Here is a 26,802-nt window from a genome sequence, read left to right as displayed (position 1 = left end):
GCCAGACATTTGTTTAAAAGACACAAAGGCCTTCAACAGGAAGGTAGATGACACATTTTCTTGATTTACATCCAGTGCTACTATGTTTCCCTGAAAATAAGCCCTAACCGGACAATCAGCTCTAATGTGTCTTTTGGAGCAAAAAGTAATATAAGACCCAGTATTATTTTAATATAAGACCAGGTATAATATAATACCGGGTCTTATATTAATTTTTGCTCCAAAAGACGCATTAGAGTTTATGGTCTACCTAGGTCTTATTTTCGGGGAAACACGGTAGCAAAGTTATCAGGCTTCCTCATTCACATCTAAGAATCAGTGAATGGAAAAGAGAAGTGGAGGAGGAGGGGGAGGGGGAGGGGGGGAAGGGGGGGGCAGAAAGAGCTGACAGCCCTGGAGAGGAAGGAGTGGAAAACTAAGACATAAACTTACGAAAACATACAAATCTGGGGCTACTTCGAGTTAAAAAAAAAAAGACACATGGAAAATGTCACAATGTCTGTTGGTTGTGTCTGTTGTAAAGACATTAGTAACTTTAATTCCCTGAATGCTGAGCAGCTGCAGACCTCTCGGGGCTATATCTACTACACATAGGGCATTCGAGGCAAGTTTCACTCTCTTACAATCTAGCGCTGTGGCCCGAGGTCTGGGCCCCCTGAGAGCCACTCCAGACCTCCTTTCTCCCTGATGCCAGCTTAGTTCTTTCTTAGCATCCTCCTAAGCAGAAAGAATCTCCAAGATACACCTTTTGACCTTTTAATGAGTATTTAGTGATTGCCCATGCCATTCTGATTTGATCATTTTAAGACAGGTAGTTAAAATCCAACCATACACAGTCAACGGCATTGGTGCCAGTGCCCTAGAGCCTTATCTGCAGGAACAGCACCCTGTTTCCATTGTGCTAGACAGAGCAGTACAGCAGAAGAGCTGTTCTACGAAGTTGTTTAATTTGGCCAGTTGATGTTTTTTATCTTTTTCTGAATTGGTGAAATATGTGATATAAACATCACTGGTTTTGTAAAACTGCATACAAAATAAAACATTTAGATAAAGCTCAAATTGAGCATAACCACCCTTTTAAAAAGAAACTGTGTGTCACTTTTGCTTTAATGCATTTGACACTGTTATGGTATGACTCGAGTGTCATTCCTGAAAGAAACTTGCTTTCAAGTCCAGCAACCCTTCTCAGAATTTCTGACCAGTTCCAGTTCCCCACTTTCCCCAAACTCATTTGCTTAGTAGCTGAACTTACATTGTAAGGCACAGACACTACAGACTATGAACTTCCTGAGCTTTCTGGCCTCCAAGCCCCCCACCACTGCTGCACAGCCATCCTCTCCCCTCTTATTCTTTTTCCAACTCAGGAAAAGGAAAAAGTAATTTTCCTCTGATTCTGGCTAATCCCTCAGCCCTGGATCCCATCTCCATTTGACTCCTTCGGGAACCTTACTCCACAAGTTACCTCCTCTTTCCCAGAAATCTTCAATCACTCATTCCCTTCCATTTCAGTTTTTAGTTCCCACCTCACTTCCAAATGTCTTTCTCTACTTTTGTTCCCTCTGTTAATGCCATCCACCCCCATTCTCCAGGCTCAAAACCCAACGGTTAGCCAGCTTCTTCCCCTCTCCTCTGCCGTTCGCTGATTAGTTACCATACCCTGTTGATTCTGCCTCCTAAATAACTCTTTATCCCTTTCTCTCAGTTACCACTGCCAAGTTCAGATCCTCATCCTCTATTACCTGGAACACTGCCACAGAATCCTACCTGGCGTGTCTTCCTCCAGCCTTGCCCCCTTGACTGCATTGCTCTCCTGAAAAATCCTCAGTGGCCCTGCATTGCTCACTCGGCAAAGCATAAATCTGTAAACATGTAAAAGGCCCTGTCTGCCTCTCATCTCCTGCCATGCCAGTCATTCCCACCCCCACCCCCACCCTTCCTTGGAATTCTCTAAACATCTCATTGTTTCGCTCATGTGTGTGCCTTTGATTTCTTTGTAACCGCCTTTCCTACTGTGCCCCACTCCAACTTGCACACCCCCATTCTGCCCCACAGGTCACCTGGCTGAGCCTGCTCATCCCTGAAGACTCAGCTCTTGGGTTGCGTCTTAACCCTGAGCAGGGCTCCTCCTCCAGCTTCCCTTGCACTTTACAGACACTTTCAGTAGAGCATTTTCAGTGTATTTAATGGGAGAAACCTACAATGCAGTCCTTGAGCCAGTATCCTTTTTATCTTTGTATATGTCATCAATTAATAAATGTTTATGAATGAATAAAAATGATTAATGAATGAAATCTGTTTTGATGACCTCTAGGGAAATGAAAAGGACAAAATGGCATTATTCAATTTTTACTAATGTAATCCAGTGTCGTGGAGCCATTGAGGTCCAAAACAAACAAAACTTAAGAAGTATGAATTCTAGATATAGAAATTCAAAAGGGAATCCAGGTAAACCCTATTATACAAATAGAAATTTAGTGAGCTTCTGGTACTTCAATGTGTATTTCTAGAACAGTTACCTGGAGAGCTATATAAATAAGCAACCTTCTAAGTGGCTTTAAAAACAAAATTAAAAAACAACAACAAAACCATCCTCAGTAGCCCTGGATGCGTTTATTTAAAGCTGTCCAAGAAGGAAATATGTAAATAACAATTTCCTAAAGATGGTCTTCTGAGATAATTGTGTGATCCTTTAATTAAAGAACACTGGGTGTGCTTGGATAGTTAAACCCTTTTCTTCGGAATATGTAATACAAAGAAATGTCCCAAGATTTTCAAACCGCTACATCCACTACTGCTTTTGTAAAGGTGAGGCAGAACACTGGTTCTATCATAACCTCTCTTTACTCAGTGCTGTTCGCAAGAGCCCTTTTTAAAGTAATTTCACACCATCTACCCTGTTTTTGCACTCCTAATGTAACTGTAAGACCCTGTATCATGAGATAACTGTCAGGTACAAAACTGCAACTTCCTCCATACTTCCAGTCCTTTTTTTTGCTAACCTTACCAAGTGAAGTGATACTGGACTATCCTGAGATCTAGCAACCTAAAAGCCAGTTTATATCCCAAAGACTTTCCCTAAAAATAACTTCACAATTCGGTAGCTATTTTATGATTCTAAAACTTTTTTAATGAGTCAGTGCTATCTATTTCATTCATTTTCCTCAAAGTAAAGCAAGACTACATCTGTATCCAGTTATCTTCACTCACAGGAACACACAAACACAAAAACATCACAGACTATCTGAATGTTGATTTGGGGCTCTGCTTCAGGAACTCCAGGAAAGGCTTTCAGTTTACAGGCTCTAAACATCATGAACAATCCAGAAACAACTGTGTTGCATTCTTGATGCTTTTCCATAGAAGACATAAAAGGGATTATGGCCCTCTTTTCAAAATTAACTCGACATTTCGTACTCAAGCTCACTGGGCAACAACCAGCGTCACAGCACATACCTACTTGGAATGAATCCCAGGTTATCCATTGGAGGAGCCTTATATGGATGTTTTTGCTAATAGTAGTTATTTTGAATTGATATACCATATACCATATTTGATTCTAATATGTACTCTTTTTTTATTTTAACATTTCTGAAATTGGCATTTATCTTACAATCAGTGCTTGTCATAATTTAATTGACATGATTTTTCTAAACAGAATATACAGAGGATACCAAAAACATATATACACATTTTAAGACAGAAAGGGAAAAACTATTAAAACTGTAATACTCAATATATACTGATAACAAAAGATGAATACAAGTCATGTTTGACTTCTGCAATTACAAGAGGTGCTCAAAGTGGTTACCATCAATGTCCAGACACTTCTGATTATGGCAACTACTGCCTGAGCAACATTAACTAAAGTGTCCACTTACATACATTTTTTTGGCACTTCAGTGAGTGTCTTACATTTAGTATAAGTCATGTTCAATAGCATCTTAAATTTCAAGAAACGTTTTATATGTATGTGACTACATGTAGTTAATGTATTTCTTAAGTTTCAAGAAATAAGTTACATATAACTGTATAGTTATATATATTTCTTAAGTTTGAAGAAATAAACTTAAGAAATACTTATATATTAAAAATCACCTACTTGGTTTCTAAGATCTATTTAATACATAAATAGAGCAGTAGTAAAAATTATAATATTAGCTGTAAATTTCATTGTTTGCAATAGCTGTTTTAGCAGACAATTTATGTTAGAATCAAATTGTCACACTCTGATTTTCACTCTCTTGTATTTACTGTTTTCTGCAGGACGAAATAATATAAGAAATTATCTCAAGTAAATGTAATTTCACACAACTCAGTGGCTTCCATGTTCCCTCTCCTTCTTATTCTTTTAACTTATTTTTTGAGTGCATTTTCAGCCAATATTTGCTTAGAAATCTTAAAGTGTTACTAATAATATTCATTTTTTTTATTCTTTAATGTTTGGGATTTGGATTCATTGCTTCTCTGTTCTACCAATATTTTTCATCTGAGTTAAGCTAGAATGCCTTCTCTTTTCTATACATAAAAGTCTATAGGTATCTTAGCATTTGAATCCTTTCTTTGGGGATTCCTTTCTCAGGGATAAGGGCATCAAATGCAGTAAAACCTTTATGAGCTGAAATGATTAGTGAATAGTTACTACACTAAAACAGGGTTTCTGACTAACTATAGTTTCTGCATTTTCTAAAATATACTCATTCTCTTTGCTAGCATATTAAGTATCAAATAGTTTTGACAGAAATTGGCCCTTTCTGTGACCAGTCAGTAAATATCAATATCACCTTCAGCATCTGTGGCTCTACCTGGTCACAGGACGCAAGGTGGAACATCTGACAACAGGCTTTACAGGACCCAGACATACTCTGCATTAAGCCTATCCTTCTTCATGCCGTAGTGCTCAGAAAATGCTAGTATTTGTATAACATATAGATGAGGCTGCTTACAGCTGGAGGGAACAGTTGGAAAACTACACTGTAGAAATTGTTTTCAAGAGTAAATTACAAAATATTGGTTTGATTTATCACCATTTCTCAAACAAAGAAGAAATCAAACTCCGAAATAAACTTGAACTGCTTGTCAAGTGCCACTCAACCAAGATTTTACCAATGTAACCATGTCGTGCCTCTTCAGTACTAACTGTGGTTTGTATACAAGTGCTTTGACAGGAAACATCTCCTCATCTGTGTGTTTCCCCTCGGGTCACTTTGTCACCTCTTTTTCAGGTCCATACCTTCCGAGGGCCTCACTGGTGTGAATACTGTGCCAACTTCATGTGGGGGCTCATTGCTCAGGGAGTGAAATGTGCAGGTAAGAGCTCTTCCCTTTCACTTCATTGACTAAGCTGTGAAGTTCTAAGTGAGTTATAAGGAGGTTTGCTGTTATGCACATGCCATGGGCTGGATGCTGATTTGCTCTTAACACACATCCAGTTGGCTGGATTCTCAGGCAGCCATTTTGGAAATGGATATTTTATCTGCCCTTAACCTTGTACTTAATGGACAGCAGAACAGGGATCTGGTATTAGTCCATTAAAAAGAGAGAAGTCAACTTGTTCAAAAAGTCTGATAAAAGGAGATAAAAGTAAGGCAGTTATATTTAACTGTTGCCTTAGATGTTGCAGGAACTAAATTTATAAAAATTGTTTTAAAAAAAGCAGTATACAGGAACCTATGATTGTTGTCTTGGAAACTGAATTTTAAAGACAACTTGTTAAGCTGGATTGTCCTTACTCAATTTTAGTGAAATCAAATTGAAGCTTTAAAAATTTGTGACTTTATCTTCAAAGGTGGTTACCAAACTATGAAAACCACTTAGTAACTAATCTCACGTTTGTGACATTTTGAAAACTTGAATATGCCAAATATTTTTTATAAAACATGGCCATGATATTTTTAAATTTAAGTTTAGAAACTTTTAAGATTTACAAATAAAGAACTACCAACTCAGGGATTTATTGAAATGCTTTTTGAAATAAATAGTTATTCACATCACATGAAATTAATTTGTATAGAACAACTATACAGAGAATTGGCCATTTATTCAACCTACTCTAAATGCTGACATAAGCTTAAAAATAGCACTTAAATTTTAAATGTATAATGTTTGGCCATAGAAGTTTCTGCTATTTAAATTGTAAAACTAAAAAAAAAAATACCTTTTTACATTTACATGTCTTTTAGCATGAGGCTTAATGCTAAAAATGTATATTAAGAGTAAAGTATTTCAGAATGATAACTAGTAATTCTGTCAAATCTAGCACTGTAAAAATCCACATTTCTTTTGTGGCATGATTTTTAATGCAATATTTTTGTTGTTGATTATATGCAGAAACTTCTGGGGTCTGATTTTTCTTATTTCTACATTGCATTTTCATTAAAGAGCAAAATGCAATACACATTGCATGTGAATGTTCCAAGTCACCCTTCTTTCAGTTATTATTCCCTTAGTATCACTAAAGCATAATAAGTTGCAGGCATACATCACTACCCAAATCCATTCAGGGACCTCCCTGCCACAGGGAGGGATAAGAATTCCCCACGTGTGGACTCTGAACTGCGCAGAGGTGTCCATCAAGGAGAGTCTCAGCTCAGATCCAGTCTGACTCCTCTGTTATCTTAGAAGGATGACAGCCCCATTTGCAAGTCTATCCAGAGAGTAAGTGAAAACAACCGTTATGTTCTGACTGGTGGTTTACCCAGAGTGAGGATGAGGAAATGTCATTGGGAAGGCAGTGGCTAAGCCTTTGAACCAGAGAGGAACAGAGTGGAAGATAAAGTGTTGATAAAGGGGGGTTGTTCAGACCATTTCAGAGATGGATGGAATACTCATTCCAAAGCCCAAATCACCTGCTGGGGGATGATTCTCTCCATAAGCCTGGGTTGCCTTTAGGACACAGCCTTGGCCCGCTGAGACTCTGCAACAGTTTCTTACACACTTTGTGACTGTCACTAACTTAAAAGCTTTTACTAGAGTAATTGTGTGTATCATTTATGTTTTGAAAGTGAAGGTCATCTACATAAGAATTCTGAGTCAGCTCTTAGCAGAAAACAGGTACAACACCTATGAATAATCTTTGCAATATGCTACGTTCCTAAATCATGTTTGAAAGAAATGTTCTGGAACATTTATGATAGTAATAATATGAACTAAAGGAGAAAGAAAATGATTCACTTCTCCCACCTGCATTAATAGCCTTCACCTCTTGTTCTGAGTAAAGGGCAGGAATGAAAGAAAAACCTTGAGGAGATTTTTCATTTTATATCATATCTTGTCCTTAAAAGCATTGTATTCTGTGTGACTTGAACCATATTAATGTGTAGTATAAGAACAAGACAGACCATTTTTTTTTAAATTTGGAAAGTTGGAATTTGAATTAGTTCTGTTTTCTATGACAACTAATTATATTTGGATTGACAGTGGATGTTTAGATATAAAGTGACCTTTGAGCCATCCACTTTATCTAAAGCAGAATGCAAAGTATTAAAAATTTAGAGAAACAGAGAGAGAGAGAGAGAGGGAGAGAGAGAGAGAGAGAGAGAGAGAGAGAGAGAGAGAGAGAGAGAGAGAGAAAACACTAATTGTGGTGGGCTTAACAGTGGCTCCCCAAATACTTCTACTTCCTAATCCCCAGAACCTGGGAATATGTTACCTTTTGTGGCAAAAGGGACTTCGTGATTAAGTTAAGGGTTTTGAGATGGGGAGATTACCCTGGATTGTCAGGGTAGGTCCAGTGTAATCACAGTCACAAGGATCATTATAAGAGGGAGGCAGAAGAGGCAGAGTCAGAGAAAAGATATAAGAACAAAATCAGAGGTCACCAAAGAGAGAAGATACTATGCCTCTGGCTTTGAAGATGGAGGAAGGGGGCCAGGAGCCAAGGAATGCCGGCAGCTCTAAAAGCTGAGAAAAGCAAAGGAAAGAAACATTGTCCGCTAGAGAATCCAAAAGGAACATGGGCCTGCCGCCACCATGATTTCAGCCCAGTGAAACTGATTTTGGGCTTCTGACTTGCAGAACTGTAAGATGATATAAACTGATGTTGTTTTAAGCCACTAAGTTTGTGGTAATTTGTTACAGCAGCAAGAGGAAAATAATGCACTAGCCTCTAAACATTAAAGATATTACTTCCAAAGAAAAATGGCAGGCTTACTGCTTGTCAGAAAAGATGTATTTATCTGCTTTTGATCCCTAAGACAGCTTGCTTTGTTGTGGTTTCTTTTTTCAAAATCCACCAAGGCACAGCTCGTCAGGAATTTTTAAACAAGTGTTTGCCAAAAGCAGCAATTTTGTATCCCACCTTATTTTTTTAACATTCTGTAAAGTGTTGGATGGTGTTCCAGTCACCATTCTGGCAAAGTTGCTGTAGGAATGAGACTGAATCCAGCCAGTAGCAGGCACGCTGTCCCGCCAGGACTGAAAGCCTAGGCCCCACAGCCAATGAGGACAACTGAGGGAGCAGAGGGATAATCAGAAGAATGCCAGTCGTTACAGTCAGGAGCTTTTCAAAAGCCGCAGCACGAGGCTCTGCAGGAGACATGAGATGTCTCCTCTCCCAGCACCTCCTGTACTCCTACCTTCTTTAAAGTGAGTAAGTACAGTGACGTTGCAAGGAGCATCTAATTGCATCTTGGGAGTGATGCTCCTACGAAAACACTGAGGAGTGAAGTTGGTAGCCTTTAAAAGTGAAGCTCAAAGGATTGTCGTTCAGAGAAAAGAGTTTCCCAGACCAATTTCCCTTTCTTTATAAAATGTAAGCTTCTATGTTAAAGTAATCTGTTATTATTATATAATCACTGAGGTAGCCAAACATCCCTCCCACCGAAAAGACCATTATTCCACCAGCATTCCTGAATTGCTTTCATTTCAGCTTTCCCAGAATATTCTAAGGAATTAAGCTGGATAATAATTGTTGTAAATCAGACATATCAACTTAGTAGTGGTTATTTATTATAGTGACTTCATTTTCCAGTGTATCATTATCATTGCTACCGGCCCCCAGAAGGAAATGGCAGCTTTTTTTTCCTAATAAAATTTATTTATTGCTTCAAATATACAAGCATTTAGCTTTTAGGTTGAAGAAAAAAAGTGCTTTGATTGACTGTACCTTAAAAGTTATGTTTGTCCTATAAACCAGTAAGAAAGAAGTTAGTTAGACTTGCTTAAAACTTTCATGTAGCCCCTTTTAATTGAAAGTACTATTTTCATAAATATCCCAAAGAATAAGGTATTTGTCTTAGTTTTGCTTATGAAATTAATGACTTCTGGTGGAAATTAGATATGGGCTACTCCTACTTTTCCTGGATTGTGGGGGAGACTACTAAGAAATAGTTTTAAAATAGAACTTTTATTTGCAACTATTTAAAATATGAACACTCATAGAAAAGAATGAATAATTATATTTATTTGCAAAACACATTAACATTATTCCTTAATCCTATCAATAGAATATACATAATATCAGCTGTTTATTTCAAAAGTAGGTTTCTGTGCTTTCTAGATATAAAGCATACATATTTTTAGAGAACTCAAGCCCTAGAAAATCTGAGAGTAGCCTAGTTAGTAGTCTAAGTAATAGAAATATTTTATTAATAAAGTACAGAATAAAATGTGATTTGTATTTTTTATTCCTCCTTTTATATGTTTATTCTATGCTTACTAACTTGGATAATTGAGAGGGGGAAATGTGGTTTAATTGTAACATAAAAATAACCTATCAAACCAAGAGTTGCAACAAATGAAATGATCTTTTATGGACTCCCCCCCCCCCCCGCCTTTATAGTGTAGCTTTTCCCTGAGAGAAATGGTACTATATAGGAGTTATATGACTTTAATAAATAAGTATGAAAACCAAATAAAGTCTTAATAGCAAACTGAAATACTGATATATGGCTAGTCCTTGAAACAGCAATTTTCAGAGCAAGCTCAGAGCTGGTATATTGCACTGTGAACTTAGGGATATAAAGATGCTTTAATGACTTTGCACTATCTTTTCGTCTTCTGAAGGACTTCTTATCCAATTCTGCCAAAAATTTGGCTTTTGACATATATTTCTAATACTGAGCACAATGTATCCGTAGTTTAATTTCATTCAAATGGGAGAAAGAATATCAGTGTAGAAAACATTTTCCTCTTCCTTAAATACCTAAATCTGAGCTTGGTCATCACTTCATCCAGTTTTCACTGCGTCACAAATTAGTGGTGCAGTAGAGAAGAATTTTGTGTCCACTAGAGAAGCTCACAACCCATAAATGCCAACAAGCACCGGATAAAAAATAATCCCAAGAAAGCCTGTTCTTCCTGCCAAAGCTCTGGGCAAAGGGCAGTCAGGCAGACAGAAATCTTAGGAGCCTGCTAACGTTTAAATGGGAGATAACTTCAAACATTCAAAGGAGAAAAGTTAGTATTGTATCAGACCGTTAGTGCCATTCAGATGTTTTTGGTAGTATGGAGATGCATCAGAATTGTACTGTTTTGCTTTCTGCTGGATTTCCATTCAGAGTTTATACAAAGGGAAAGGACGTGACAAAACAAACATATAATGGGTAGGTTTTATCACTGCTTTTTAAGTCTTTGGTAAATTAAATATGTGTGTGTGTGTGTGTGTGTGTGTGTGTGTGTGTGTGTGTGTGTATGAAAGTTCTGTATGTATATAAAAACAGTAAAATACAGCTTTTACTGCTTTTAATACAACTAATGGGTACCATGTACATTATTGAATAAGAGAATGAAAATAGCAAAATCATCTTCAATGCTGCAAACAGTGGAGTACATTGTGTACTACTGGTGAAAAGTGGTGTATATCACTCAGTGGGAAGAGCACAGACTGGGAATCAGGAAGCCAAGGTTTAAATCTCAGTTCTACCACTTTCTGGCTGAGTAATTTGAACAAGTCCTTTACACTCTCTGACCTTCATTGTCCCTGTCTGTGAAATGAAGACATTGGATAGGTTGTTACCTGAGCAGCCCTTTCTGACTGGTTCTGTGACTTTTGTGTACACGTTTAAAGTATGAGGCACACCAACATTATTATTAGATTATGAAACTTTGCTGACTTTTATACTTTTAAAATACTACATAAGAGTTCTTCTGTTTCTAGACAAGATGAATAAATATATTTTGTTTTATTCCTCACATTAATAATAACAAAGACCCTGGACAAAATATACACATCACCTATCAGAAGACTCTGAAAGTTGGAGAAAAGAAGGAAGGCTGACTAGGAGCCTCAGGACTCAGGAAACCTAGCAGCAAGTTGCCTGGTGGTGTTTGGAGTTTTGTTTTGTTTTTTAACCTCCTGTGTATCCCAGCCTGGACACTAGAGAAAGCCACAATCCGTAAATGCCAACAGGCACAGACAAAAGATAAGTCCAAGAAAAGCCTGTTCTTCCTAGCCGAAGCCCTAGGAAAAGGGTCGCCGCGTTGAACAGAAATCTTTTAGCTATACCTTCTGTTCTCCAGATGAATACCATGAAAACGCCATATTGCTGTCCCTCCCCAGGGACTGCTGCAGCAGCAGTATGTGGGTAGAACCCTGTTTTCCACCCCAACCTCCAATAACAAGGGTACGCTTCTTTCCCATGAGTCTAGAAGTGGAGCCCTATCTTCCATCACCATCTTGCAGGAAGAAGGTGGTACCTCTCCTTGGTAGAGTCTGTGGATGGGACCCTGGTATTCATCCCCACCCACTTCTGTAGTAGAGGCAGAACCCTCTCAGCCCAAGTCTATGGGCAGAGCCCTTCCTCATCACTAGGCTGCATTAATGAGACAGCTAAGATCATATTAAAACCCTTGTCTTCTGTGCCCATCCCACAGTTCCATGCAGCACAGCACTCATCCTCAACCAGGTGTGTGGGCAAACCCTGACTTCCAACCCCACCGTGAAGTAACTAGGAGGTGGCCTTTTCCGCCCCAGAATGTGGAGTAGAGTCCTGCATTTGGGTAACATATAAGTGGGGTCGGCAAAACAGCACTGCAAAAGCATTACAAAGGCTTTGTAAACTAGGTTGACATTTGAACCACAGCCCACAAGAGTGAGCCAGGACATTCATTCCAAATCTAAACAGTTTACTGCTAAATTAAAGATTTCACTAGGAACCACAGTTTTATAACACTCAAAATATACAGTTCAGAGTTACACTTTATACCAAGAAAATCTCAACTCAGATGACAAAAGACAATCAACAGGCACCAATATTGAGGTGACATTGATGTTGGAATTACCAGACAAGGAAAACAGTTATCATAAAAATGTTCCAACACGCAATTATAAACATTCTTGAAACAAATGAAAAATAAAAAATATCAGAAAAGAAAGATATAAAAAAGAACTAAGTGGAAATTTTTAAAACTGAAAAACTTATTAACAAATAAACTCACTGGATAGGATCAATAGCAGAACAGAGATGACTGAGGAAACAATCAGTGAACGTCAAGTTCAACTGAAATGACCTAGTTCAAACAAGAGAGAAAATAGATCTTAAAAAGTGAACTGAGCCTCAGAGACCTATAGGACAATAACAAAAGATTTAACTTTGTGTTGTTGGAGTCCCAAGAAGAATATAAAGAGTAAGAAGCTGGAAAAAAAATACGAAAAATTAGTAGCTGAGAACTCCCAAATTTGGTAAAAGCAGCCAGAGAAAAATGACGTACTTACTAGGAGATACTTTTATGTAAATGAAATGTATTAAGAACAGTGTCGATGAGGAAGCATCTATAAGCCAATCTTCCAAGTCCTTTTTGGAACCTGGCATTCACATCTGAGAGACAGAACTGGCCTAGAGTGCCTTAAGGTGGCCTGAAAGTGATCACGACAATCCACTAGGACACTACGCAAGAAAGGCCTCTCAAAGTGTTTCATTCTTATAAATAACAACAACGCAGTCATGGAAACACTTATAATTTACTACATGTAAGTGCTTTACATATATTAAAGCCTCACATGAACGTAATACTAGATAACTATAGAACCGAATAATAGATCTAATAATAAATACTATATTATTCCGATTTTACATAACTGAGGCACAAAAAAGTTAACTACTCAGAATTGCACAGCTAACAGATACTAGATCTAACTCTAAGTTATAGAAGTTACACAATACATTAAAATATACTGGGGAAACACGGTCTTAAGTGGACATTTTGCCACTGATTTGCCTTATCATTGAATCGATATCATTGAATCGACAATCTTAACTATTGTCTAATATAGATATAAAGAGAAATTTGTGTTGGGTTATGCAGTCATTTGGACGTAACTGTACAGAATGGTGTTGGGTTATTTCTTCTGTTAGTATAGATGGAGCTCTTTGCTCAGGAAGCCTTTATGTATTCAAAGAAGAAGCTACTGTTCTTTAGTGATGTTAATGTTTAGCCACTATTACCACTGGCCATGCCATCTCCAGTGTTCTCTCTCTCTCTCTCTCTCTCTCTCTCTCTCTCTCTCTCTCACACACACACACACACACACACACACACACACACACACGCATGCAGTCTCACACACTCTCACACACATGCACTCAAAGACTCAGCTTCCCACTATACCTAGCCTGTCTTTGCACTTGGGAAGTGCTCAGTACATATGAATTTTCCTCTCTTAGAGTCACCACAGGCTTTAAGTACTTATTCAAGTTGGCAGTGTCTGCATATTTATGAAGAACAACTCCATGTATAAGTTTTGGCTAATTTTGCCGTACATAGCTAGATTGCAGCTTTACTGAAAGTCATAATGATGATAATTTGTCTACATTTTATAATATGCAAAGCACGTTGAATGCATTGGCTCACTAATTCTCTTAACAATTCTGTGAGTAAATGTTATGCTCCCCTTTCTGTCAAAACAGCAAGCAAAAATGAAGCTTGCCCAAAGACTACAAACAGTTGTCATGTCATTGTATGATTTTCAAATTGGTTTCATTAAGACCTGGCCATAAACAATACATACCCCCTTGGATCAGATATACAGGAGGTCAGCATAAAGTTTTCATGAACTTAAAAACAAATGGGTTATGTTTTTAAAAACATAAACATAACATTTATTTTAAATTATTCAGCAGTGGTTAATCACTCTTTAGTCTAACAAAAGTATTTATATTCCTCTCTATACCTTCTAAAATTCCATTGTGCTCTTGTTGAAAATAAAATTTCTCAAAATATTAAACTAGAAAATGTTTGGGTTCTAGCATCTTAGAAGTTAAAACCCAGTAAAATTACAAAGCAAAGGAATAATTTCAGTAGAAGCAATATGGTACAGGTGTTAAAATCACGGGCTCTGGAATCATCCATAGGCTTCAATCTCAGTTCCCTACATACTAAATGTACGACTTTGGGTAAATTACTTAACACCCATGTGCTTGGTTTTGTCAGGTTTATCAAATGAGAAGAATAACACATTCTTCTCATTTCATAGGGTTTTGTGAGAGTACCCATTTCATAGGGTTTTGTGAGAGCTTAAATGAAATAATAAATATAAAGCACTTGGAATGTACTTGGCAGTAGTAAGCTGGTGAAAATAGTAACAAATAATACTATAGCTATTTTTAGCTACTAGATGAATTATATATTATATAGAAAGGGTTATGAATAAATATAAATATGAGCACACCATTTTAAGAGGTCTCCAGGATATTCTTATTTTTGGAGATCCAATTCCATCTCATATCAAATGTATTAAAATGCAGTTATATCCCACATTAAGTATAATTTGTATGTAACTTTAAATACATGGATAAAATTTTAGTTGGCTAATTGGCATAATGTTACATTTTGTAGACATTTAATTAAACACTTGGTTTGGTTTGGGTTATTTTCCTGAGATCATAATAGCAAGTAAATGATGAAGCGTTAGCTAAAAGGTTGGTCTTCTGACTTAAAACAAAAATTTTCCAAGAGAAAAGATGGGAAGAATGTTTTCCCACTCTGCAAGGACTACTGGAAGCTAGTCCCCTTTTAAACGTAATTCAAGCTGGAATGTCTTTTGCTAAAATAAACAGTCTAGAATGCTCAAAATTCTGAAAACAATAATGAATTTTTTCTTTTTTTTAGATTGTGGTTTGAATGTTCATAAGCAATGTTCCAAGATGGTCCCAAATGACTGTAAGCCAGACTTGAAACATGTCAAGAAGGTGTACAGTTGTGACCTTACAACGCTCGTGAAAGCCCATATCACCAAGCGGCCGATGGTGGTGGACATGTGCATCAGGGAAATTGAATCTAGAGGTGAGGCATTTCCCGTGTGGTTCAGAGCAATTGTAATTCACCGTGAATGTGAGTCCTAACACCGTTCTGGGTGCCTCATTGCACAACCTGGTTATCTTCTGGAAGTTTAGGAGGAATGATTTCAGATACCAAATGATCTGAAAGTCTGAAATTAATTAATTTAACAAATAATTGAACAGCTTGATTTCAAGGTACATTTAAGTACATTTAACCAGTTATAGAAAATATGCTTAAAAATATAGATGATGCTTCCAGTCTATAAAAGTTGATATATAGATACCTGTTCCTTTTTCAGTTTTTATATTTTTCTTGAGTCTGAATAGAGGTATAAATGCTCTATAAAACTATCCTAGGCAAAAACCAGAGCTGCACCCTAATTCTTTTCTCCCATGGGAAAAATATTACAGGCCTATTAACATAGTTGATCTTAGTCTTCTGTTATGTAAAAGAATTTATTATGTAATTGGGGTGATGAATTATTTCCCTTAAGATTTAACAAATTCGATCTAATTAGGCAAAATGATGAGTCAAATTACAGATTTCCACATGACAGTAGGTCAGACTTAAAGAACTGTGTGTGAAATGGTTTTATTTTAGGAGAAAAGTGTAAAGAGGTTTCTAAACATGTATATTTTATAATTCTTTCTGACACATTACTTCCCCAGCCTGAAGCATGACAAGAAGTTAAAATTTTTTTTAAAAGGCATAATTCCAAAGAAACTAATTGGCTCCACTGCTTGATTTTTGCAGGTCTTAATTCCGAAGGACTGTACCGAGTATCAGGATTCAGTGACCTAATTGAAGATGTCAAGATGGCTTTTGACAGAGGTATGTTCTTCAGCACGTTCATTAACAGGACAGTAATACTCTTTGCCGAAAAGACATAATGTCTTACGTTATTTTTTACATTGTTTTTCTAACTCACTGATTATTGTACCAAATAAAAGACTTAGCTTATGATTTATTTTTTATTGATTGTATTAAACTGTTCAATTTCAGGGTGAGAAAGAAGCATAAAATTTAACTATTTCACCAATATTTGAGTATCCAAGGTCCATGTTCACCAAAATGCATGTAGCACAATTCAATTTACCAAAAAAGCATGGAGAAAATGGGGGTGGGCGTATCTAACTCATTATAGATCTCAGATTTCCCAGGTTTCGTTTGGGCCCATCTAATTCTGCTTGTCGTGCATGTATCTTCGTCAGCATTTTTAACTGAGTGGAGATCCCAGTGCTGGCTCATGTGTCAGGGACCAGAAGCTGAGAGGAACTGAGGACCTTCCGGCATAGGACCCGCCACACTGTGCAAGAAGGGGCCCGGCTGAAGAAGAGCTCGTTTTCTTTTAGCGAGCATTGAAATTTAGATTTGTTCCCATGGTTCTCCAGTTTGTCTTTAATTACTAAAATAAGGTGGGACCAAAGACCTATAATCTTAAATACAGAGAAACACAGTGAGACTGGTGATCTCTTAAAGAGCCTCTTTCCTTTCCAAATACATATTTCTAGTTCCATTATACTCCTTTCCCATAACAAACCTCTGACAGCCAACAGAGGCAAAAGACAAAAATAAATTAAATATTATTACCAACCTGATGTGAGGAAATCTAGGCCAGCCCAAGCATTTGATAAAAGCCAAAGAAGAAGTGAAGTAATGGTATGTTAAGTTCAAATAAGCATCAAGACAGTCCCAAATCAATTTCAAATTGAAGGTCAAGAGACATTTCTTTTTCTCTGGAATACAGCAACTGAGCATGTCCATTCCCAGCCACTGGCAGGGATTCTCAAAAATAACTCACACTGACAAAGAAACTGAGGGTTTCCTTGGGGCCCAGAAAGCAAATAAATGGCATCTTCCTCTCATAAAAAATACAAAACAATCTTTTTGTGCCCTGAAAACACCAATGAAAGATTCGAAAATTCATGAAGAGCTCACCTTGGCTCCCTATCGCCCGCCACACCCTTGGGGTCAGAATTTGATACCACTCCCCGACTCCCTCCTACAGCTGTCTTTCCCAGCATTCATCTGCAGAATCTGTAGGAATGAGGTAAAGAACTTTAAGAGGGGTGTAAAAGAAAACAGTGGCTCAGATCATTTAAATCAATTCTGTGCAAAAATGCTGCCCCAAAGCTATGAGTGTTGAAAGGAACAAGGGATCAAATTAATGGATCAAAGTAAATTTGAAGTAGTCAAGGATGGTCACTTATAGAAGGCTTGATAACCCCTAAATAAAGAGATCCAAGAAAAAAGTCAGGGTCCATGGAATGCTGGCATGAACTCATTCCAATGTGAACATAAAAGGCAGGATTTGGGAAATTTTCCCTCACTTAGGAGATAGTCACTGAATGGAGCACTAACTACTCCAGGGTCAGCACGTGCCGTTACAGCTTTGCCGCGTTTTATCTTCTAGAAGAACAGAAAATATTTATGTGACCAGAACAGTGAGAGGTCCATGGAAAGATCAAAGCAAATAAAAACCCTTGAGCCTTCCCCCAGGAGAGCCCCACCACAGGCGAGCCCCGATCTGGTTGAAGAGTCAAGGGCTGAAAGGAATGAAACAGGGAACAACGACATTTCAGTGGGTGCTACTGCATGAGAGCCCTACTTAGAATGCAGTATCTAGAAATCACATTACAGAATGTGTTTATATTATTTTAAAATAGGTGGAGGAGAATATAGAGATTCTTATCAAAAAGCAGGTTTAAAAGAACCAGTTTAATAATATACATAATAAGCCCCAGAATGTTAATATTTTAGGCTCCTTGCTTTTTAAAGTCTATTTTCCATGGATGAACTCAAAAATATCTATATAACAGCTATGTGTGTGCCAGGCACCATGTTCTTTACTTTAGATACAGCAATTAACCATGTACACTTGGTCCTTGCACTCTTGGAGGGCTCCCCTTAAATAATCACATAATGGTTATCGATTTTATTTTAATAAATGCCATAAAGGAAAATAATAGCTGGGGAACTTAACCTCTTCGGTTGGGGTGGGAGGTGGTGCTGGAGATCAAAAGAGGTTTTCCCAAAGAAAAATATGCATGAATGTTAAAGCTTACAGGATGAATAGGAGCTGGCTGTGTATTGGTTGAGTAGCAAGGAAACAGGATATATAAAGGCAGTGGCCACAGAGGAGTCTGCGCAAAGGGCCTCAGGCTGACCGTGTCAGGGCATTGAGAGGTGCTGTGGCCTACAGAGGAGTAAGTGAGAGGACAGCGGACTGAGATGGAATGAACACAGTACCACAGAATTAGCTGAATGGCAGAAGATTCTCAGACCAACCTCTAAGTTCTGTTTAACCCATCGTGAAGCTGAACTGTAGGAATTGTGACTTGACTTTCAAAACCAAAAATTGTACTGTAACCTGTAATGAGACAGGACATTCGAAATCTGGATTCTCATAGAAAAATAACTAATAGATATTGGAAACAGGAGGCATGGGGTGTCTTTTTTTTCCTGATAAAAATTTTGGTAGAGGTGGTAATTGCCTTTGTCATTTTCCTACCTTCCTTTGCGCTTTCCTACCGCCTTCTCTAGGTCCTTAGGTGCCCAGCACCTCCATACGTCCCTAAGGTTCCCCCCCGCAGTGAAGCAGTCCCCATTGCCTTGTCCTTCCAGAAAGCATGCTATCCCGATTTGTCCTGCCACTGCATAGAATTTGAACCCAAGTGTGAAAGATGGACACTGATGATCTAATTCATATTTTAATGCAAGTGTCTGATAGGTCAAGGTATTTGTATTTTAAAAGAGTTTGCTTTAACAACCAAAAAGAAGGAAAAAAAAGCCTTTAGAATAGTTTTAGGTTTACAGAAAAATTGAGCAGAAAGTAGATTTCCCATATAAAGCCCCCATGCTCCTGCCCACAGCTTCCCCATGGACATCTTGTATTATAAAAGTATAGTATATTTATTACAATTTATGAACCAATAATGGTAGATTATTATTAACTAAAGTCAGTAGTTTACATTAGGATTCAATTTTTATGTTGTACAGTTCTGTGGGTATTGATAAATTTTTTAAAGTGTGTAAAATCATGTGTCTACCATTGAAGTGTCATACAGAACTTTGACCACCACGAAAATCCCTTGTGCGCTACCAATTCATCCTTCCTTCCTCCCCGAGCCCCAGGCAACCACAGGTCTTTTTACTGACTATAGTTTGGCCTTTCCCAATATGTCATATAGTTGGAATCACAGAAGATATACAGACTGACTCCTTTTACTTAGCAGTATGTATTTAATACTTAGCAATATGTATTTAATACTTAGCAACATGTATTTAATACTTAGCAATATGTATTTAAAGTTCCATGTCTTGTCATCGCTTGATAGCTCATTTCTTTTTATGGCTGAATAATATTCCATTGCCCGGGTATTCCTCAGTTTATCTATTCACCTATTGAAGGACACCTTGGCTACTTACAATTTTTTGACAATTATGAATAAAACTGCTATAAACATGTGTGTCAGGTTTTTGTATGGGCATAAGTTTTCAGCTCCTTTGAGTAAATACCCAGGAGCATGGTTGCTGGATTATACGGTATATGTAGCTTTGTAAGAAACTGCCTGTCTCTCTGAGGGTCCGTACTATTTTGTATTTCCACCAGTAATGAGTGGAAGTTCCTGTTGCTCCCTGTCCTTGCCAGTCTTTGGTGTTGTCAGGGTTCTGGATTGTAGCCATTGAAATAGATGTGTATTGAAGAGGCTGCGTCTTCATCCATAGAAATCTTTCGTAAGCCAAATGGAACAAAAGAAATCTAGCCTAAGATCTAGCTCAGAGTAGACACTAATTAAACCTTCATTAGATGAAAATTCAGGGATTTTAACCAAGACAAGTACGAAATGCACAGGGGAAGGGGCCACTGAAGGAAGGTTAGCTTTGCTTGGGAATCTTAGGGCCCAGCACCTCTAAAATATCCCTCCATATTATAATTTCTTCTCTTCCTGTTATTTCAGTACTCTAAAGTTTTCTTTTGTTTTGCTTTTTTACTTCTCACTACCTTCCTTAACCCCAGGGCTCAGGCAAGGTCCAAATGTCATGTGTAGCAGCCTGGGGTGATAGAAAAGCACAAAAAACAAAGACCTTTGGTGTTAGGGGTCTTTTGTAAGGTGGGAGTTCCTCCGTTGTTATTGTTCACATTCTCTGTGATTATATTAAAAAGAGAAAAAGGCAATCCCACATTATTCCCCTAGGAATTCTCAAGTCACTATGAAATTTAAAAATATTTCTGCTGACCTCAGTCCACTCTTGATTTTCCCCTCCATAACTAAACATGGAAAAATAACTTCAGAAAATTTGAAAAAATAGATTTTGCTGTTCACAGAAAATTGATCACACACACACATAAATTTAGCCTACTGAATCTGATGTTAAAAACTGAAGCATTGCTAATCTTTAAAACCCATGTACAGAAAACAGTGCTGTGAATCCAGATATTTACTTTTGTTTCTTTTAACATCCTTCAAAGATGGTGAGAAAGCAGATATTTCTGTGAACATGTATGAAGATATCAACATTATCACTGGGGCACTGAAACTCTACTTCAGGGATTTGCCAATTCCACTCATCACATATGACGCCTACCCTAAGTTTATAGAGTCCGCCAGTAAGTATGAAGGCACGCGTTCCGAATAACCTGACAAACCGCCTCTTCTTGGGAATGACTTCTGGGTTTTTTTCTGCTGAGTACCTTGAATGCATTTTATGAAATATTTCCCCCTCACCTCTGTTCATGGTTAATATACTCACAAGAATTTTGACCACTTCTCTAACTTATGACTGCTACCATCCAAAGCTTCCTTGTAACGTGCTAACCCTTGTTTTCCAAAGTAAGGCCTGTGCCCATGCACCTTAGATATGGACCAGTACTTTTGTAAAATAAAATATAAATGAATAACTGGAAAAATAAAATTGAAAAAACAAGGCCAATTATTTTGTTGTTAGATTTAGCATGCATCAAAATTACTCTGTCAGATTGCTATAAAAGTTTCTAAATTCTTACTCTTAATTTCCTTACTTATCCTGTGACAGACCATTAACAGTTTGTAAACTGGCACAGGTCCCTAGATCATACTTTAAGGATTGCTATTTTAGATCAAGAAGTTATGTTTTAAGTTCTAGTTGAGATGAAAATGAGAAAAAGCAAAGGCGCATTTGCCAAATTTTATTTATAGTGCAAAAATCATACCTGTAATTTATACTTCTTTTTTTTTTAAGAAGGGAATTCTTAACAAATTTTAACAGTCGGCATTACCATTTTTTAGAAAAGATAGGCTATTTCTGGCATTTGCTTTTCTCTCTCAAAAACCATATGTTGTCTTGATCTTTAAATAATAACTTCACTTCCTTAGTAACACTGATTTGCTTTTTGACTTTGAAATTTCATGAAGTACAAACTTTCTTTGTTCTAATTTTTAGTTGCCCCTTCAGAGGTTTTGTTGAGAATTTTGTGGTTAGTTCCCTGGAGCCCTGATTTCATGTAGAGAACAGCCACGAGAATTACCCTGATTGGTACAGATTTTCTTCTTATGAGACTCCCTTGTTCAGGACCATCCCATTTGTCTCAATAAATGCCCAGTCCCTAGAACAGCCTATAGCACCTATATATGTCCTGGATAGCCTATATAGAACAGCTATAGCACCTGGCATGAAGAGGACCCCATTACCTTTCTGATCTCGCCCCTTCCACTCTCCTCTTTGCTCACTCCACTGCAGCCACTTTCGGCTCCTCACTTGTCCTCAAACATGACAGGCATATGCTTCCCTCGGGATCTTTGCACGACGGGTCGTCTACCCGGAACCATCTTCCCCCAGATCTCCATGTGGTTCATTCACCTGCTCCCTCAAAGTCTGTGCTCAGACCTTCTTTCCACAGTGACCACCCCATTTATAATTGTACTCCATTTATAATTCCCAGTATTTCCAATGTTTCTTATCCTGCGTGTTTTTCCATAGCACTTGCCTCATTCTAATATAGTCTAAACTATAAGATACATATTCATTGTTTATTGTCAGTCACCCTCCAATAGAGAAAGTAAGCTTTCCAGGAACAGGGAATTTTGTTTCCAGCAAACCAACACTATCCTTAACTTCACACCATTCTCCCTAAGGATTAATTGTGGAAGTTAGAAGAAAACTACAGTACTCTTTTTTTTTTAACTTCCAGAATAGTGTAGTTTCAAATTAATTAGTCCTATATAGTTTCTCATAGTTAATGGAATTTTCTTCTCTTAATTCTAGAAATTGACTGAATTTCAGTATCTGAGATGGCATTGCGTTATGAACTGGCACTCTTTAAATGCCTCAAGGTTCAAAGACCCTGCATTATTTATTCTGGCAAAAGGCAAATAATAACATTCTTTATCATTAAGAAATGAACCAGGAACTCTGGGGAAACTTGGGGAAGAAATTGTAAAATGGCCAGAGTTTCTTTGAATTAAAAAGCTTCAGTCACTGTTCACATTTTGAAATTTATCCAATCTGTTCTGCCAATGCTAAGAACTTTTCACATTCATCTTATATCAGTTTTTACCTGACTCCAATACATTCCCGTTGAGTTGGTTTGTTTTATTAATTAGAAAGACTAGGATTCTTGGTCTTGTGTCTTGATTGTTATATTCTGATTAAAGTGGCCTTCCAGCACTTCAGGGCGCTATCCTGATGAAGACTCAGCAGTTTGGGATCCCTTTGCAGTTGCCTTGAAACCGAGCATTGAAAGGCGCACCTCATCTTCCTGACATTTGGGTAGAAGCAGAAATGTGCTAGGAAGGAGCACAAAATTCCAAAAATGCCTTTTGTTTCTGATTATGGAAATAATTGCTAAATTTAATGCAATCTGTGATCTCAAAGGAATATGCTGGATTTTTTGGCCAACACAGGAGAACTAAAACATCCAAATGAAGGTTGTCCCTTCAAAGTTTACATCTTTGGAAGAGTCACATTTATTTTAGGGATTCTGTTGTCATTCAAAACATTTGGAAATGCCTTCAAAGTCTGTATTGAATCTTCTGAATATCCTAAGTACAATATCTTTGTGCTTTGAGGGTAGATTTGACTTTTTTATATACCATGAAGTAATTTAAAATTAAATCTAATGAATAAATGAAATAAATATTGGATAATTCATTTCTCGGTTTAGAAAGAAAAAAGCATGAATATCAATTAAGAAGACTTTAGCAGGGGTTGCAAGGAGCAAAGGGATGGCATAGATTCTATACCATCACTGAAAGGGGATTTTCAAAATATTTTGAATAATGCAGCACCCCCTAAATATGTCTTCTATAAAGTATGTTCTTCTCTGATGACCTCATTTGAATATATAAGTTTTTATGTGTACATGTGTCAGAATTTTTAATAGTTACATTCTATATATCTAATAGCCAATCTCCATAGTTACTAGACTCCAAGACACTCAAGTGAAAAAAACGGACTGCTCTCCCCAAAAGTCCAAGTAAATGGTATTGCCACATTGAACCTAAGCTTTGAAAATCTGAGACTTGACCCTTAAAAATATTTTCCAGAGCTGAGGGTAAAGAGCTGTGAGAACACATTTCTTAACAGTTTTCAAAGATCACCACAAGAATAGAATTAAACGAGCCATTAGTACCAGTTGTCTGTTAACGTTTTCTCCTTGGTATTCATCTCTACTTTAGAAACTATGGACCCTGATGAGCAATTAGAAAGCCTCCATGAAGCACTGCGACTGCTGCCACCAGCTCACTGCGAAACCCTCCGGTTCCTCATGGCACATCTCAAGAGGCAAGTTACGGACTTTGAAGCTTATGCTTGTACTGCATCCAAATTTTAAGAATCAAATGAAACCGGAGGTGAAAGAAAGGACAAATGAATTATTGAATGAATAAATAATGCATAGCTATGTTGTTTTCTTGTGTGAGATTGTACAAATTCAGACGGAATGCTAAAAATACTGTGCACTACAGTACTGAATGCACACCTGATTCTGAAAGAAGTGTATTTGCAATTCCGGTATATGTTGGCAAATACGTTAGAAATACTAATATCCTGCCAAGGACATGCATTCATTTTTGTTGAAAGGGAAAAGTTTGTAGCTATAAAGACACTGCATTAGCATAATAAAGCAAGAGCAAAACAACTTGCAAGAAGGCTGGGTTTTTTTCTTACTTCTTGCTCCAAAATAGGCACTTTAGACTTGATGGTGGGATTTTTAGATTATTGATTTAACGTTGCCAATGCTGAAAACTGCTGCAAAAAATAATGGAGTAAAGTAAAGCATAAAGGGAGGAATGGAAAATAAAATATTTCGTTACTTCTGGCTTACTATTTTAAAGTGATTGATGGTGATACAGCTTTATTTTCCTGCTCAGTCTCCCTCCATCTCTACCAGTTAAAGGAAAGTTTTAAAAATTATATGACCAAGTTTTAGTGGTTTTAGGATTTCAAAATATAAGACCAATGAAAAACAAAAAAGACAGCAGAACTTGGCATCTACTTTGTATGCCTTTAGGCGTGAATTACCCAGAAATGAATATTTAATTGATGGTGCTTTTAATATTTACATGTTTTTCCTCCTTAAAAGCACTACAAGTTAAAACTTTTGTTTAATTTGCTTACAACTTCACTTGTAAATTCATGTTTGTTTCATCTTTGGATGCACTTAAGAACTGCACACTAAAACAAAGGAATAACTCTCAAATTATAGTCTGTGTGCTTTCACTATAGCAGTAAAAAGAATATAAACACTTAAATACTCCCTGACAAGGTTGCTTACCCTGAGCCATTTCCTGTTAATGTCCTACCACACTCTCCCTAGACACTTGCAAAAATAATCTACAGGAAACAAGAGAGCCAAAGTGGAGGCAGGGAGGGAGGGCTGATGGAATAATTAAGACAACCCAGTTCCTTCTCTCCTATTTGCAAACATACCCCTGCAGCTCTAGGCTGTGGCCAGAGAATCCACTAATGGAACTGAACCCACACCATCCAGCACTTTAACTCAGGCTTGATCTTGAGTGATCACCAGAAGTTTAAATTATTTATTAACATAATTAATCTGTACTTTGAAGTTAGTGAGAAGTATAGAGAAATAACCTAGGGGAAGAGTTGATAAACAGGCACAAACCTTTTATTGTGAATCTTGTTTTTGTTCTAGTGCCAAAGCACAGTGAAGAACTGCATGGTCTACGCAAAGTCATACTCCTCTCACTTGTATTTTTCAGAGTGACCCTCCATGAAAAGGAGAATCTTATGAACGCAGAAAACCTTGGAATTGTGTTTGGCCCAACCCTTATGAGATCACCAGAACTAGACGCAATGGCTGCACTGAATGATATACGATATCAGAGACTGGTGGTAGAGCTGCTTATCAAAAATGAAGACATTTTATTTTAAATCTTTAGTTTGAGGGAAAAAAGAAATGTTTTACAAATGAAGGAATGTTTTATAGTAATTTAATTGGCTCTCATAGCTGAATTATTTCTTGGTTAGAAGTTTGGGCATATAGCCAGATTAAAATGAAGGAACTTTCTGTTGTTTTCGTAGCAGCGCTCAGCTGTCCTTGTAAAACAGTGAACACACGCTTTCTTCCAGTTCTAGTAATCCTGGGTGTTTATCATGTTACGAGAAACACAAGCTATTGCATGATTAGCCCCTGTTTGGCAAGGAAACCCCATACAAAGGAGACAGGCCCGCACCGCTTTTTGTCCTGGGTAGGCTGTATTTGTAATTCAGCATGTTTCGCAGAGTAAACCTGTTGTGACTTCGCTTTTGGGTTCTATGTCATCGGTTTCTGATGCTTAATATAAACATGCTCACAAACAGATGAAACAGCATTTCCGGCTGCTCACTGCCATAGACTAACTAACGTATGCCTACATTTCTCACATGCTTTATTTCTGGTTTCTCTTAGTTCTTATCTAACTTTCTTTCCAGCAAAAGCAAATGTTTTCAGATTTGTACTTTAGTAAATTATCCATACCAATTAAAAAGTACAATGCAGAGCATTTTCTGTTACATTATTATTGGGCTTTAGTTGTAATTTTATGTTTTTATCTGGCATGCAGTTATTAATTTATTAAATTTGGCTTTTAGAAATCAAAAATATCGATAGCGTACTTTTTTCCATGATTGAAAATATTTGTAAAAATGTGTTTGTCCATTTATTTAATACTGAGTGCTCTCTCACCTTTTGTTTACTACTGAAAAGTTGTCTGTTGAGCTCCTGAAATAATTTAAAATCGCTTAGAATTAAAACAGCCATTCACTGATTTTTCTTTTTATTGTTAATTTCAGATGTACAAACAGCATAATTTATTAAACATTTATACACCTCACAAAGTGATAATCCCAACAAGTCTACTATCCATCTGACACCGTACATAGCTATTATAATACCATTCACTATATTACTAACCTATGCAGTACTTTACATTCTACGACCATATATATATATTTTTTTAATTATAATTGACATTCAATATTACTTTGTATTAGTTTCAGGTGTGGTTAGGCATTTATATAATTTATTAAGTGATCCTCCTGAGAAGTCTAGTACCCATCTGACACCATAGTTTTTACAACATTATTGACTATATTCCCCATACT

General features: G+C 37.2%; 1 protein-coding gene across 7 annotated transcripts in view; it reads left to right on the top strand.

The window, feature by feature from the left end:
* The window catches only part of CHN1 (chimerin 1), a 171,924-nt gene extending 145,378 nt beyond the window's left edge, over positions 1-26,546 (top strand). For all 7 annotated transcript variants that reach the window (XM_081052386.1, XM_081052388.1, XM_081052390.1 and 4 more), the window contains 6 exons: positions 5,223-5,307; positions 15,046-15,219; positions 15,970-16,047; positions 20,690-20,827; positions 23,874-23,979; positions 25,419-26,546. In XM_081052386.1, coding sequence (XP_080908512.1) covers positions 5,223-5,307; positions 15,046-15,219; positions 15,970-16,047; positions 20,690-20,827; positions 23,874-23,979; positions 25,419-25,590 — 753 coding nt within the window. In that variant the 3' untranslated portion in view covers positions 25,591-26,546. The remainder of the gene's footprint in view (positions 1-5,222; positions 5,308-15,045; positions 15,220-15,969; positions 16,048-20,689; positions 20,828-23,873; positions 23,980-25,418) is intronic.
* Positions 26,547-26,802: the final 256 nt, after the last annotated feature.

This window comes from Rhinolophus hipposideros (genome assembly GCF_964194185.1).
Source record: "Rhinolophus hipposideros genome assembly, chromosome: 6".
In the NCBI taxonomy this organism is placed as follows: domain Eukaryota; kingdom Metazoa; phylum Chordata; class Mammalia; order Chiroptera; family Rhinolophidae; genus Rhinolophus; species Rhinolophus hipposideros.
The sequence above is the reverse complement of the archived record's forward strand: the minus strand, read 5'-3'. Positions and strand labels throughout refer to the sequence as shown.